Raw genomic sequence first — 16,787 nt, 5'->3', positions numbered from 1 at the left:
AGTAGTATACATATGTGTATACCCTATAAACTATATACCCTTTGCCATATGTGGCAAAGGTAATTTATAACTCCTGGTATTATAGGGTTTTGAAGTCTTTTCTCTTATCATGGAGTCTTTATAAAACTCCCTTGAAATCGCAACACTTCTTTTTCTTTCTTTTTTTAAAAAGCTTTTTATTTTCAAAATGTATGCATGGATAATTTTTCAACATTGACCCTTGCATAGCCTTGTGTTTCAGATTTTCCCCTCCTTCCCCCTCCCCTTCGCCTAGATGGCAAGCAATCCAATATATGCTAAACATGTTAAAATATGTTAAATCCAATATGTGCCAACATATTCATATAATTCTTTTTGCACAAGAAAAATCGGACCAAAAAGGAAAGAATGAATAAGAAAATAAAATGCAAGCGAACAACAACAAAAAGACTGGGAATGTTCTGTTGTGATCCACCCTCAATCCCCACAGTCCTCTCTCTGGGTGTAGATGGTTCTCTTCATCACAAGATCATTGGAACTGGCATCAATCATCTCATTGTTGGAAAGAGTGAAGTTCATCACAACTGATCACTGTATAATATTGATGTTGCCGTGTACAATGATATCCTGGTTCTGCTCATTTCACTTCACATCAGAAAACGAATAATATTCAAGCCCTAAGCTGTGATTAGTGTTATTTTGATATTTGATGTAAAAACTCTTGGGACTGTAATTTGTCTGAAGTGCCATTAAATCAATAGAGAACAAATCCAGGAGAGAATGGCATGTACTGCAGTTTGCTATAGGATAGCTGTCTATCCCTGGGAAAAGTTGAGGGGATAACTCTAGCATGGCTTAAAGTGGTATCCTAATTACTATTTTTCCATTGTGCCACTTCTCTGAAAAGAAAATTTTTCTATCTGGCTATTTTGAGCTTGACTATGATACTCTGTGAAATGTGAAATTTTACAAATCTGTCAGACTTAGGCCCGGAATGAAAAAAGTATAGGGAGTTTTTCCCCTGTCATCAGGTCAATCTGTACCTTGAGGGGATGAGTCTTAACCTTTTTAGGTGAAAAAGTGTGTCTCTTCTTTTCCTTTCATAGCAAAATTCTTTAAGCGGGTTGGGTGAGCAGTGGAAGTTTTGTTAAGTATAATATTAAATCTATTAATTAATAGATTAATATTTAAAAATCTCTGAATTACTATAATAAAATGAAATTATGAAAAATCTTATAATTTTAATCTGTATTTGTGGTCAAATTATAAGGATGATATCTTCCTAAGGGGGGAATTAGGCAAAGTAACAATACAAAGATGTAATAATAAGAGTTTTCTAATTAAATGGAATAGTAAAATTTGAGGAAGCAACAGGAATATACTGTTTTCTCTAAGAACTATATACATAAATGTATAATTGACTTCCAAATGTTTCTAATGGGAAATTCAGGTTTTTAATTGTCTTAGTAATTTGGATTAATAAATGGGATTAAGAATTTTACATATAAAATCACACTGAATTGTAAAGAAAGTGAAATCATTTTCCTATTTTAAAATCTTATAATTTTAAAAGACAGAAGGACCCTCATGAATATTTTTCAGCTTCTTATATTTAGGTAGAGATAAAAACAGGGGGCATCTAGCTGGCACAGTGGATAGAGCACCAGCCCTGAAGTCAGGAAGACCAGAGTTAAAATCTGGCCTCCGACACTTAACACTTCCTAGCTGTGTGACCCTTGGCAAGTCATTTAACCTCAATTGCCTCAGCCAAAAAAAGATAAAAACAACAATTCATACATAACTAAAATTCTCAGGTTCCTAATTTGATCATCTTATAACTCTGATCTTATTAAGATCAACTCCTGGGGCATCTAGGTAGTGCAGTGGATAGAGCACCAGTCCTGAAGTCAGGAGGACTTGAATTCAAATCTGATTTCAGACACTTAACCCTTACTAGCTGTGACCCCAATTGCCTCAGCCAAAAAAAAAATCGGCAGCTTAAGTTGGTTTTCATCTCAAGAACTAGTTATTGAAAAATCAAATTTAGGAGTTGTACTAAATTATATTAAGATTTGTTACTGGAAGGATTTAGTAGATTTAGGATTTTCTGCAACTGACTTGAAACTGGAGGAGCAAAGCCCCTTTACAACTGTCATGAGAATGAGACCTGTTTCTAAATAGCCAAGAAGATTTTTTCAGGGACCTGAGGATTACATGGGACATCTGGGACTAGAGACAAAACGTGTTGATTAAATGGCCCTCGAGTGTGGATTGCCTTACTAGGATATAGAGAGACGATGTTTTTTAAAACTGATGATCACTATTGTATTGCTTTGGCTTTTTTTGTTTGTTTGTTTCATGGTATTTGTTTGTTGAGTTTTCTTGGTTACCCTAGTGATATGTAAATCTCCCTCCCCCCCAAAATTAGTCCATTGTGAACCCTTTAAGTAATTTCTATAGCCTGACTTAATTTATTATTCAATCTATTTAGAAAGATTTGTATATCATCTTTCTTAAATTCTGTTAGCTGTTATACTAGACTATACAAGAAGTTTCCCATTGATCTGTTTTTTTGTTTATAATGTCGACGATTAATATGAGAATACTAAATCCTAGTGAACTAGCCTTCTCTCCAGTGAATCAGAGAGGGGATTTGAGAGAATTATGGGAATTGTGTAAACAAAAGTGACTTCACATAAAACTGAATCCGTTTTGAGACTTAAATTTCATTTTCCTGTAAATTCTGTTTCCTTCCTAATCATGGAACTAAGTGACATCCTGCTTGACATCTGGAAAAGTCTTAACTGCTAACTCCCTTGTCCCAATTCTTGAAACTAGCTCATCCTCTTCCCAACTTAGAAAGCTCCTAATTTTTTCTCCAATTAGAAATTAGATTACCTAATCTTATTTCCTGGTTTATATCTTGTTTTCTTTTAATGCATAAAAAATCTGCCTTCCATTGAATGGGATCAGGTGAAGATTTTTCAGACTAACACCTTAGGCCTAAGTTTCAGGAAGTCACATCCCTATTCTCAGAGGGCTGTAGGGCAGAAAAGGTCAGACCCCAAGTCTAAGCTTCAAGAAGTTACTGTGACTCACAAGAAGTAGACACCATTGCTGACTTGGTAAATGGTTACTTCCTTTTCAATCCATCCAAGGAATCCAAGTCTCTTACTATTCAATCCATTCGCTGTTTCTGGCCTGGTGCCACACACCATGCATGGCTGCTCAGTTGGTGTGCTTGGACCTCTCCTTGCAAGGACCAAATAAATGCTTTCTCTTTGTATCTGAAAATGCCCCCGAGTACTCAATTTGAGTAAGGGGATATAGCATTCATCCCACACACTCTGCATGGGGGCTCATCTGGAATCTGTGACTTCCCAGAGAGATGGCTGGGGTTCTGATACGAAGGCAGACATGAGGTTGGATTTTCCTCTAACTGTCCTTGAGATAAGACTCTCAGCCTCCTTCTCTGGGAAGTATGGGCCTGAAGTAGAGAGGCATTCAAATAGAAATGGACATCTCCGAAGAAGCCTCAGGGCAAGTGGACAGTCAGGTAACTTGTATGCATTATCCCGAGGTAAGAGTACTGCTTGTGTCTTTGGGCTCTCCCTAGGCTGAAGGGGACCCTGAGATCATCAAGGCTTGGTGATCCAAGATTAAGGGGTGCTGCCTAGTAAGCAGAAGGAAGTCCTAATAAATGGCATGGAGTAGGGGTGTTCTGGATGGGGACAACCTCTCTGGGCTTGGGGATCCCAATAGAGAGGCTCAGTGTATTACAAGATCTCAAGCCATGAGATTGGAGCTGCTCTCTCCAGAAGGAAAAGGGGAAGGAGCAGTTGAAACCAAATCTTCAGAGCAAAAATCCAAAATGCCACCAGAGTGCACTTTGAGATATTGCAATTTTGTGTGGGGAAGGGATGGTCCTGTTCCATGTCTTTTTTGTCTCTGTCTTTATGCAGACCGTCTGTCATATCTGTTCTGTGAGCTAGATTTTGTTACCTGGAAAGATTTTAAACCGCTGCCAGCAAGAAGAAAATCTTCTATGCTGCAATTAAAACACTGGGAAAGATTAACACCTCTGATTCCCACCATGGGGGGTGGGGGAAGCCTAACTTTTTCCTGTGGACCCCGGGGGCTACAGAAATGAAATGAGCTAATTTTTGAGAGCCACGATTGGGGAACTTAAGCAATGGGTCATTGCAAGATGGCAAAATTGCTTAGCATAAAACAAATGCTATATGAGTGTTAACTTCTTTATTGGGTTCAATTGCTTCATATTTGATAACTTTAAATGGGTTTTTAGATGTGACCAATGTACAATGCCAACGTTGAGATAAATGATTTTTGCGTGTTTGTAAAGTAATTTGGAAGCAAATTCAAGTAAATTAAGGCCTCCACGAGGAGGACAGTGCATAGAGTAAAGAGTCACTTTCTCTTTCTTCTCCCTTCCCCCATTCCCTGACTGCAGTAGGGATATATGGACAAAGGGATAAGATGGAGAGAGAGAGAAAATATCCTCACTCAGTGCAATGAAATTCGTTATTTGTGATAAGATAGAAAAAAGTTTTATGTAAATTGCAATCCTTTTGCACTGACTGTGTTAACGGAAGATTTAAGAGTTTGGGAGTTTTGGGAAAAACAGGAAAAACTCTTGGCTGCTTTTAAAACCTGGCAGCAAACAGTGTAGTTGGCAAACCTTTTCTGATTCACAGAGGAAAGAGAAAAAGATTTGGGTGGATTGGAAAAAAACAACCAAAAAGTAATAGTTTCTTTCTAAAATTATAGAACTGATATTTGGCTTGTAACTAAAAGTTTTTATCTGCAAAAAAATACCTTATCTGGATCAGGTTTGCACTTTAAAAGCTTGAAACCCTAAAAGTATGTATAGCTGATTCTAGGCCAATTTTAAAATTGAAATTAGAAGGGATAATATAGTTACTCTAAGTCGTTATCAAAATAATTATCAAAAATTGTTGAGAGATATTAATTGGATAAAACTGCATTTGAATTTGGGAACACATGAATTGTTAGAATTATTCAAAATTTTAAGAAGAGATTCTAACACTAATTCAAAAAGAATCCTGAGGATCAGCTGCAAGCAGTAGATGGTAATTACAGATGTTACTAATAAACAATAGCCTATATATATATGTGTGTGTGTGTGTGTGTGTGTGTGTGTGTGTGTGTGTGTGTGTGTGTATATTCCACCTACTACTACTACAAAGAAAGCAGATGTTAATCAAAAAAAGTAGACAGGAAGTGAAGAGGAATCTTTTTCTGGAATTCCTCTTAAATCGTACATTTGTTAACAATCTTACAAAATAGTTTTAAGAAGTTTATCCCTGAGAAATAACTTGTTTGAGTTACATAGGTTCCAATGAAGGGATGAGTTTACTGATAATCTACAACTCTGTTAAGCAGGAACAATTTCTAACAATTGGCTTTTACACCAGGAATGCAGAGCTTAAGGCCACCTCCTTAGATATCAAGATGAGTTGTAAATTTTATATGATGAAGAATCTCTCACTATTACAATTACATGAGACGATCACTATTAACTGGTATGTGCTAGAATTGTGAGTTTGTTTATTTAAAGCAAATTTAAATCTGTATTTACTTTGATTTTAAATTTTAAAAAATAGTTTATTAAAACAAAGTTCTAGTAACTTGCCTTAAGAGGTCACATATTTTTATCCCCTAATTACATGAAACATGTTGCATTCTAAAATGTATATTGGGTAATTTATAAAAATTATGAGCTATGCTTTAAAATTTCATCAGTTTTGCTGGACATATGTATAAGACTTAGGAAATTTGGTCCAAAGTTATTTAGATATTAGCTATATTATGAATCTTTAAGTTAAAAAAAAAAGGGACAAAAAAGATTGATTTGCAAAAGCAACTGATGGTTTGAATGGAAGATCTAGTTAGAATATCACAAGGTGAAGTACTTGATTTTTAACTTACATGAGATTCCTATCCATTTTTTTGGTGATAGGCTATGTTATGTATATTCAGCTATTACTTATGAAAATTGAAATTGCTAATTAAGTAGGGGTGATTGTTGTAATATTGAAACCTACAATTGTTAAGGATTATTGATGTGATAGGTTGTTAGAAAGAGGGAGGGAGAGAGGGAGACAGAGATAGAATAGACACCAAGAGTGATTGATAGGAGGTGGAGGAAGGGGTTAATGATAGAATTAATAATTAATGATAGAAAAGGCAAGATCTTTAGTGGAACTTGCCATTTGCCAGGAAAAAGGAAACACACCATGAGGCTGGGTCATATACTTAGCTGGCAGGCTAAATCCTGAAAGGAACTTAGTGCACTAAAAGACTTAGTATAAGGAGGAGAAGTGGGTTTGAGAAACATGGTGAAGTTAGGGGAGATACCACACGATATAGAAGGCCAATACTGAATAAGGCCATGTAAGGAAAGAGTCCAGTCCAGGTATTACTTGAGACCTGCTCTCTGGAAGGGTTAATCAGTTCAAAGCATTGGCTCACCATCTCCCTAACAACGAATGAAAAACATACTCGAGATAAATTTAGGATAATCTTGATGGAGAATACATGCGACGGGAACAAGGCATCACAATTATACTATTTATGATTCTGTCTTGATAAATATACTGGTCTGATAATTTCTGCTATTTACAACTCGGGTTTTGTATTTTTGGTATTGATAAATATCACAACTATTTACAATTCTCTCGGTATTGATGAGTATCACAACTATATTAGTTACAATACCAATACAATTGATATTGATAGTGAAAGTGGATACCGAAATGTCAAAGTATGGTTTATGCATTAACCCTGGAATGTATATGGTGTTACCTGGAGGTAGTTGGTGTTAATGGAACATTAGCTTAAAGACTATATACATCCTGGCTCTTAAGATTACTAAATGGAGATTGCAAAGCATATCTTCCAACTGGCCTCGGATATCCATTTCAGATTCACACTCTTGGTTTTCAATGGAGCTGGACTCTGACAACGTGGCATGGGGAAATGAGGTGGAGTGCAGACTGACCCAGGGGAGGGCAGCAGCCATGGGGTGGCCCATGGGTAGATTTTGTGGGGAGGATTTGGCCCCAGGGTCGTGATTGGGATTTCTGGTTGGACAGGCAGGGAAAGTAAGACTTCAGGCCCTGTTTTGTGAACTTGCCAGGTTTGGGAAAAACTTAGTTCTGGGTGTGGAGTTCTAGTCTCTCTTCACCTTTAGATTTCTGAAGGGTTTTGATTGGGATTTTTAGTAGTTATTCTAAAATTTAGGATTGAAAACTGTATACTAGTTATGTGTATGAAGGCAAGATCATTTTTGATACTGTGTCAAAAATTCTATTGCTTAGCAAAACAAGAAACTTTTAAAAGGTTTATTAGGACTGCATGTTCCCTGAAAATGATTATTTCTGCCAAGATCTCCATCTGTCTTCAGCAAATTAATTATTTAAGTGCATAATGGTCTCCTGCTTAATGAATATGATAACAAATATGATCTATAGCTTTCTTGCAGTACCTAGAACAGGATTCTAACCTGAAAGTGCTACATCTAGATTTGGCTGTGCTCTACAGGCACATGGTATAGATAGTTTAGGATCTAAAATCTGATTAGTGAAACTTGTTATTGAGAAGAAATCTCTTGGGACTATATTGTTTTGAGTTTCAGATTTGGATGACTGCCTGATGAATCATTAAATCTGTAACCCACCACTTGAGTAAAATGTTATTCAGAGAGATGCCTTCCTGAATTGTTATGGGTGGATGTCTGGACAAGAGTTGGGAGGCCAACCTTGGCCTCTGCTTAAGAGGGGATTCTTCTGACTCAGTTTCCCGTTCTGTTTGTTTCCCACCTGATTATTCCTGAGTTTGGCTATGAAGTGGAATTGTTACTCCATGAGTGGTTGCCAGAGGTAAGGATGCTTTATCCTATCATGTATGTGCTCTCAAGAGGAGGCCCTGAAGGATTTGGTATGACTGATTATATTATAATCATGTTCCTGTTTTTTCCTCTTATAACAAATTTATGTAATCAGAGCAAATGGTCAGTAGAGGAAACCAGCACACTACAATTATGTAGATGATATCTTGATCTGTAGCCCAGCCCTGGTGGCTTCTCTGGCTGCTGTCATAAAACCCCTTCACTTTTTGGCTTCCTGGGGCTAGAGTTTCTTTGTCTGAAGGCCCACTTTGCTTATCATTTTGTTAAGTATTTGGGCCATGAATGAACTCCCACCTCCCTTTTGCTCATTGCAGAGAGGAAGTAGACAATGTTATCACTCCCTGATCAGACCAAGGCTTTTTTTTTTTTTTTGCCAAGGCAAGTGGAGTTAAGTAACTTGCCCAGGGTCACACAGCTAGGAAGTGTTAAGTATTTGGGTCACATTTGAACTTCCTGACTTCAGGGCTGATGCTCTATCCACTGCACTAACTAGCTGTCCAGACCAAATCTTTTTAAGACCTTGAAAGCTAAAACTGACCTCTCTCCCACTCTATCCATACCTTTTGCATGTTGATGAAGGGTGGGGCCAGGTCCTAGGGGTTTTGATTCAGTCTCTGAGACCTGGTCTCAGGCTTCTTGCTTCTCAAAGAAACATGGTGTCTTTGGGGTGACCCTTCTGCCTTAGAGGCTTCCTCAATTAGAAAAACTAAGAAAATCTAAGGTCACCCTAGGCCAGTCCTTGGAGATTCTAACTGCCCACCAGGTTCAGAGCATTAGAATTGGGGAAGGGAATGTGAGTGAACATACTAACTCCAAATATGGCTTTCATGTTTTGCATGATCATGGGGAATAGATGGAAAAAAATGGGATTTTTGATAGCCACACATTCCCCCAAGAAGTATGCAGGGAAACAATTACTGCAAGCCGTTTCTGGACTTAGATTCTATTATGTTTTGTAAAGAACAACTGAAGAGGGATTCACTTCAGGTCAAGCAAAACAGGCTTGCAGACTCTGCTGCCTGTGCTGCTCTGTTTGCCCCTGATCATGGCACCTTTAATTCCCCCAACTCCTGACTCCTGCATTCCCTCATATAGCTCCCAGGCAAATAAATTCTGAAAGGGCTATTAAACCTTTTCATTCTGAAGTCTATCTGGACAAGGAGTACATACTTAGGAGAGGATTGGCAGATGGATTTTGCACATATGCCCCCTAGCAGGGGCTTGAAACTGCTTTTGGTTTTAGTCAACACGGGTACTACTTGGGTAAACTGCCTTTCTCTTGTAAGACTGAAAAGGCTCTAGAGTTTTTGCTGAAGGAGAGCATCCTCACTTAAGGCCATACTGTTGCACCCATTGCCCCTATTTCTTTGAGGAAGCAAAAGCAGGAATTTGGAGAAAATGTTCTTTGGTATGTATTCTAAGAAAAGGCATTTGGATGAGAGACATTCATGATTCCCCCAGTCTTCCTCTGGGTGGGGTTCCTGGGTTCCCTAGTAATCTCCATACTAACTCCACTTTTGTTTATTCTTTTTTTTGTCCATATTTAGTCCTTGCAGTTTTAATCTACTTGTGAGAATTGGTTCTTCCAGACTCAAGTTATGAAATCCAACTACTTGGTCAACCTGAAAACACTTGATACCTGATTCTGAAATTCAGTACTGCCCACAGATGCTGCTGATGCCACCTGCAAGTCACTTGTCTCCCCTCCTCAGTTCACACCTCACTAGGCTGGGTCGACTCTATGCCCTTTATCAGCCTGATGCAGGTCCAGAAGATGAGACCTTTGTCCCTTTGTCCCAATGAATCTGGGTCTGGACTGCTTGAGGTAGGAATGATGGGATAATGGCCCTGAGGCCACTGGGACTTGACAGTGTTGCAGTTCTATGGATAATTGGCTGCCAGATGCCAATCTGTTGGTCTGTGATGGTGGGGTTTCTAAGACAGACAGTGGGTGTTGGTGGAAGCCGGTGCTGTGATTCCTGCTTATTGCTTTAAGTAGCATTATCCTATCACACGCTTGCGTATGCACTTAAGAACTAGAATAGTTCAATATTTCTTAGCTAAAATGGTTCCTGAAAGTTTTCACTAATGTGTAGGTATTAGTTCTAAAATGGTAGACGGAAGGTTACAGTTAATATTGAAGAGAGGGACAAGTCAGAAGGCCTAGATAACAAAGATGTTGAATGGGACCAGGTGAAGATTTCTCAGAGACTATAAGACCCTAGGCCCAAGTTTCAGAAAGTTGCGTGATCCCTATTCTCAGAGGGTCATAGGGCAGAAAAAGTCAGACCCTAGGTCTAAGCTTCAGGAAGTTACAAAGTAAACAGTATTGCTGACCATTGGTCAATAGTTATTTCTTTTTCATTCCATCCAATGAACATAAGTCTTTTGCTATTTAAACCATTCACTGTCTCCAGCCCAGGGCCACACACCATGCAGGGCTGCTCAGTTGGTGTACTTGGACCTCTCCTTGCAAGGACCAAATCGATGTTTTCTGTTCGTATTTGAAGATGTCTCTGAATAGTCAATTTGGGTAAGGGGGTCTAGCACCCATCCCACACACTCTGCATGGAGGGGCAAGCTGAGGAGCCCTAGTCCCAATTTATTATGCGATTGGCATGCACTGCTTAATAAACCAGTATGCTCAGAAGCTCAAACTTTTTTTTTCAGTTACTTCAGATTTTACATATCACAAAAGTAATACTAATTTTGTGCTATACTTACGTATTTGAGAGAACTTGAGAAAGGAAGGCTCCATGGGTTGCTGGCCCTAAAAAAAATTATTATTTGCTTGTAACTTTCATATATAGAGAGAAACAGAGAGAAAATGAATCCTTCTTGGGCCCATGCAATTTGAAAATGTAAGAGAAACCTTTAAATTAGGCATTTATTCTTCTGCTTGGAGGCAATGTGAATGTATTATTTAGTTCATCAACTTGCTAAAAGTTTGAGCTATTATCCATGAGTTTCCCTTCTGTCTTCCCACTCATATTGTCTAGCTTACATTATAGGTTCCCAGAGGGTAGGAAATGGCTTCTGTCAGTTTCTTTAGGACCGTTTGCTTGTAAAATGCTACAGGGGCTGAAGAGTTTGGAATAATGGTGATGATAATATAAGTCTTGATATTTGTTTTTGGTGAGGCCATTGGGGTTAAATGATTTGTCTAAGGTCACACAGCTAATAAATAATGTAACTCTTTATACAAAGAACATATGTAGCTCTACAAGAATGATGAATACAATATTCTGCCCATGCTTTCAATATTCCTGCTGAGATTTTTTTAAAAAATAGAATTATATTCAAAGGATCTGGTTCAACAGCTTATTCCTTTTCTCTGTTCCTTGGGCAGACTGATAGGCACCTTCTCAAAAATTTAACAAAATACATAGGGTGTCCAAAGGAAACCAATTATATTGAAATACAATTATCAAAATTTTTTTTCCAAAAGCAGCTTACAGATCTATGGATTTTAAGAACCTCTAATCTATTTTAATTAGGCTCATGCTTATAGAGCTAGTCAAGTTATCTCCCCTTTGAACTTGGTATTTTCAGGATCTGAGACTGAGGAAAAGAAAGGAACTGGAATTACATGGCTCTTAAAGGCATTATATTGGCCCTAGGCTGGTAGGGGTGATGTGAATATTGCATTGCTAGAACACTGGTGTGGAGCAATGTAGCTAAAGCCATACAGAGGACTGCCAATGAAAAGAGTACAATAGAAGCAGGGACAGTGAGGGCATTTTGCAAGATGCTATTAAAACTTTGGAGACACTTACTTCTAAGGAAGTTACAACTGATTTTTAAAAATTCCCTGAGAATGTAGATTCTTCTAAAATTACTGGTAGAAATTTTAGAAAGGACTAGGCCCAAAAAAGCTATGAAAAATGTTACATTCAGTTCTGGATGCTACATTTAAGAAGTACATTATAGTAGAATCTGTCCATTACAGTATTTTGACTTGAAGCCTATCACTCAAGACAACCAGATTGGAAACTGCAAGCCTTCTAGGATGTAGCCCTGAGGCTCTCATTAAAACCTGATTCAGCTACTGCAATGCCATAGGGCGTTTGCTTATAATTTATGTGGACCTCACCATCCCCCAAATATGCCATAGAAGACCCTTCCTCATCTTTGCTCACTTTGTTCCCATCTCCTGTTCACCTATCTTCTCTGTTCCTTCCTTGAAGGCCTCACCCAGTCTTCAAGACACAGATCTAGTCCCACTTTCCTCTGTGAAACCTTCTCCGGAAAGTCTGGAACCATCCCAGCTCACCATGTAGGGGGCTTGACAATTTCCATAATGCTTTGCCCATGTTATCTCATCTGATCTGCTTGTTGATCATCATCTCTGATATTCTAATATGCCCAGTTTGCCTCCTCAACTCTAATAAACATGATAATAATAATAACTAGTGTTTGTTTATATGGTGCTTTAAGGGTTGCAAAGTACTTTACAAAGACTCTCTCATTTGATCTACTAGATATTAAACACTGCCCCCCCACCCCGAGTTTGTTTTGATGGCCCTTGTCTCCACAGCACATGGCATACTAGGCCCACAGGGAATAATGAGAACAATTTACCTATTCCAAAAGGACAGCTTGGCTTCTTGTTGGATGGTCTCTGATATATGGTGGCAGGGAGCTCTCTCTGTACATACCACATGCAAAAAAAAGGAGAAAAAAGACTCTTAAAATTTGAATATTTGCTCAAGCTTGGTTTGTTTAGGTTTCTTGTTTTGTTTTTACAATGAAGAGAAACAGAAATTGAAAGGATTCAAGATCTTATTTGGAAAGTGAACAATATTTCCCTTGTCATAAGAAACATACAAGCAGAATTTATTAGTTGGAAACAAAAAATTTCATAGAATTCACAGTACCTCCAGGGTAACTAAGTGAAGTCCAGGTAAATGAGACAGCCCAAGGGAACCAAGGTCTTGAGTTTTCCATCAGAGACAATCAATGCAATGGGAGGATTTGAAGGGGGCAAAGCAGATGCTCAGAGCCACACCTGACTTTTTGGCTCTTTGTGGCATAGCACTTGCATAAATAGTAGAGTTCTCTCGTTTATTTTTGTTTGTTTCAATTTTTTCTGACTCTTGGTAACCCTTTGGGGAGTTTTCTTGGCCAAGATATTAAGGAGTTTATTTCCTTTTCCAGCTTATTTCTGTTTCCCTTCATAAGTTAGGTAGCCCAAGGGAGCCACTGCCTCGAGTTTTTCCAGCTTATTTTAAAGTTGCAGAAACTGAGGCAAACAGGGTTAAGTGACTTGCCCAGGGTCACACAGCTAGTCAGTATCTGAGGTTGGATTTGAACTCAGGAAGAGGAGTCTTCCTGGTTCCCAGCCCCTTGCTCTGTCTATTACAGCTCCACCTAGCTGTCCATTCTCTTGTTTATATGGACACTCAAATCCTCTAGGCCCCAAGGAGGGCCCATGCCTCTATATCAGCTTTCAGGTGCAACAACTGAATATTATCATCATTGTGATAACTAGCATAATGCTGTATAATGTTTTAAAGTTTACAAAGAGCTTTACAAAGATTTTCTCATTGGATCCTCATAATAAACCTGGGAGGCAAGGTTATTATCACATTATCAATTATCCCACTTTACCAATGAGGAAGTGAGGTAGAAATAGGTGAAGTGACTTGCTCAGAGTCCCTCAGCACTTAAATATCTGAAGCTCCATTTGAACTCGGGTCTTCCTAACTGCTGGCCCTGCACTTTATCTACCATCTAGCTATCTTCAGGAACAAATCTGGGGCCTAAGAATTTTCCTTATTGGCTTTCTCATAGGATAGGAAAAATTAGGTAGAAGCTCTAGTGTGAAAGCTCTTTAATAAAAAGGGTTTTGTAGTCTACTCATAGTAGGTACTTGAGTACATTATTGCTTCATATAGAATTAAGTGAATTCACAGGGCACTTGATTTTCTTTTCCATGTCCTTGACCAAAGTGTGTGTTCACCATATTGTTCCTCAGGGGACTTGCCTTTTACTCTCTCATGGGAGAAGCAGGCCATTGTGGCTAGAGGACTGTACTAGAGGATCTGTATTCAGATCCTGCCTTTGAATCTGCTGGGTGGTCCAAAGCAAATTAATTCATGGTATCCTCCATAAAATGAGAAGTTAAAAGACTTGTCCAGGGTCATAAAGTGACTTGGGATTTGTTCAGTGATAAAGTTGCATCTGCCTCTTCATAACTTCATTATAAAGGTTTCTTGGCAAAGAGACTGGAGTGGCTCACCATTTCCTTCTCCAATGGATTAAGACAGAGTTGAAGTGGCTTGGCCAGGGTCACAAAACAGTTGATTATTAATTGTGTATGGAAAGCAGTAAGAGTTTGCATAACAACAAACAAAGCAGTTCCGAGTTTTACTCGAGATAAACTTTAACAGCTTCAGCCTCTTCAGTGTTTATCAAAATATAAAAGAAAAAAAAGTATAGATCTTTTTTTTCAGGTGGCAAAGCTGAACTTATAATAATGAGGAGTAGTAAAGGACATTTCACACATATACAGTTAAGGGGATTGTTCCAAAACTGGACCAAATACTTCTAGAATGGAATGACTTGCCAAGCTCTCATGGTCAATTTATTTTCTTTCAAAACCTAGATACCACAGAGAAATGCCTGGTATTCTTTTTGTTGTTGTTGTTGTTGTTGCTTTTTTTTTTTATTATAGCTTTTTATTTACAAGATATATGCATGGGTAATTTTTCAGCATTGACAATTGCAAAACCTTTCGTTCCATTTTTCCCCCTCCTTCCCCTCACCCTTTCCCCAGATGGCAGATTGACCAATATATGTTAAATATGTTAAAGCACATGTTAAATACAATATATGTATACATATCCATACAGTTATTTTGCTACACAAGAAGAATTGGACTTTGAAATAATGTATAATTAACTTGTGAAGGAAATAAAAAATGCAAGCAGACAAAAACAGAGGGATTGGAAATCTATGTAGTGGTTCACACTCAATTCCCAGAGTCTTTCGCTGGGTGTAGCTATTCATTATTGAACAAATGGAACTGATTTGGCTCATCTCATTGTTGAAGAGAGCCACGTCCATCAGAATTGATCATCATATGTGTTGTTGTTGATCTCTTGGTCCTGCTCATTTCACTCAGCATCAGTTCATGTAAGCCTCTCCAGGCCTTTCTGAAATTGTCCTGCTGGTCATTTCTTACAGAACAATAATATTCCATAACATTCATATACCACAATTTATTCAGCCATTCTCCAATTGATGGGTACCCACTCAGTTTCCAGTTTCTAGCCACTACAAAGAGGGCTGCCACAAACATTTTATGCCTGGTATTCTTAATTGTGTTTTTGAAATATCTCCAAGCTTTGGGGCTAATGTAGGCTGTGCTCTCTGTGGAGAGGTTTCAAACAAAAGTACCACACACTTGACCAAAAATTTTTTGTTGTCCAAAATCATTTAAAATATTTTTAAAAGCACTTCCTTCCATCATTTTTTTTGCAAGCTTTCAAAAATTCCATCAATTCCTTGTACACACACATGTAGTGCCACAAATTAGTGATCAACAAATTAGAACTCCTACAAGAACTTTTCCTACTAGTGAAAAGGCTATAATTAGATACAGGTTAATGGGTAATATAAGGTATTCATGGGGTATAACCATGATTTATTGAGTCAAAAATCAATTATCTTAATTAGATTAAAAAAACTATTCAGTCCATTCTAAACCTTTTTATGGTTATTCATATACTAGGTCAGTATATGACTATTTGTATTTGTTGATCTCACCTAATATCCATCCTAGTAACAACAAATTTGATGGCAGTAGACTTTCAGCATTAATATTGAGATGACTTAGACATTTAAAAACATCTTCCTATGGCCTGACTGCATTCAGGGAATTGGCATGTGAACTTGGGCGAAGTTGTTTGGTAACAATGAGTCAAGTAAAGGGTAACCCATGTTAATGTCATGTCATTTTTATGCAAGTAATAACAACTCCTTACCTTGGATGATCTCTTTGGCTCTGGAGCAAATGGATTATAATTATACATTTCTTCCTTTGGAGGAGGAGGAGGAGGACCTGGTGCTAAGGATGGTGAAGACTTGATGGGATTCTTAATGGGGTTATTTGAAACTGGAAGAAATAAAAGTTGGTAAGTTGAGAGATTTGGCATTCTTGATAGGGCAAACAAATACTTCTAAATAGGAATGGCTTGTTAGAGTTGGAATGGAGGCTTATTGCACAGTTGGAACCCTATGAGGAAGCAGCCACAGAAAGCTCTTTGCAAATCTGCCCGATGACTTATCACAGGGTCCGACATTGCTAAATTTAACTGAGTTGAACCATTGTTTCCAAGAGTTCCCTTTGAAAAGTACAACTACTTGTAGAGATGAGAAATGTTATGATGTTATCAGTCATTTACAAGATGAGATAGCTCTTGAGAGGAATGAAATCTATTTGGATATGCATTATTAATATCAATAATCTGAGAATATAATTAATATATTAAAAGATTATCCCTCTTGGGAAGGAATACTAAAAATCTTTAAAAGATGGAAAATAAAGAAAACACTGAAATCAGCAGTGCGTTACAAATATTATCTTATTTGGTTATGACAACCCTGAGAGATGCTCTCTCATAGTACCTGAGAGGTAAATACTATTATTTTCATTTTCCATTGAGGAAACAAAAGAAGAGAGAAATGAACTGATTTGTCCATGCCTAAGATCATACAGCTAGTAAGCGTGTGAGGAAGCACTTGAATCTAGGACTTCCTGACTACCAAGTCCAAAACACTGTTCACTGAGGCATTTGGTGGCTCTGGGCAGAATAAATGTGGTGGAGAAAAAAGACAAGCTATCCTGCAAAAA

General features: G+C 38.0%; 1 protein-coding gene across 1 annotated transcript in view; it reads right to left on the bottom strand.

The window, feature by feature from the left end:
* Positions 1–16,787, bottom strand: part of FSIP2 (fibrous sheath interacting protein 2) — a gene marked incomplete at its 3' end in the record, with an annotated part of 62,678 nt that overhangs the window by 16,969 nt on the left and 28,922 nt on the right. Inside the window, exons 11-13 of the mRNA XM_051969052.1 lie at positions 15,919–16,049; positions 12,512–12,578; positions 10,655–10,700 (exon numbers count right to left, since the gene is read on the bottom strand). Of these exons, the coding sequence (XP_051825012.1) occupies positions 10,655–10,700; positions 12,512–12,578; positions 15,919–16,049 (244 nt within the window). The remainder of the gene's footprint in view (positions 1–10,654; positions 10,701–12,511; positions 12,579–15,918; positions 16,050–16,787) is intronic.

Source organism: Antechinus flavipes, chromosome X (genome assembly GCF_016432865.1).
Source record: "Antechinus flavipes isolate AdamAnt ecotype Samford, QLD, Australia chromosome X, AdamAnt_v2, whole genome shotgun sequence".
Classification (NCBI taxonomy): Eukaryota; Metazoa; Chordata; class Mammalia; order Dasyuromorphia; family Dasyuridae; genus Antechinus; species Antechinus flavipes.
Note: the sequence above shows the minus strand (reverse complement) of the source record. Positions and strands in the feature narration are given on the sequence as shown.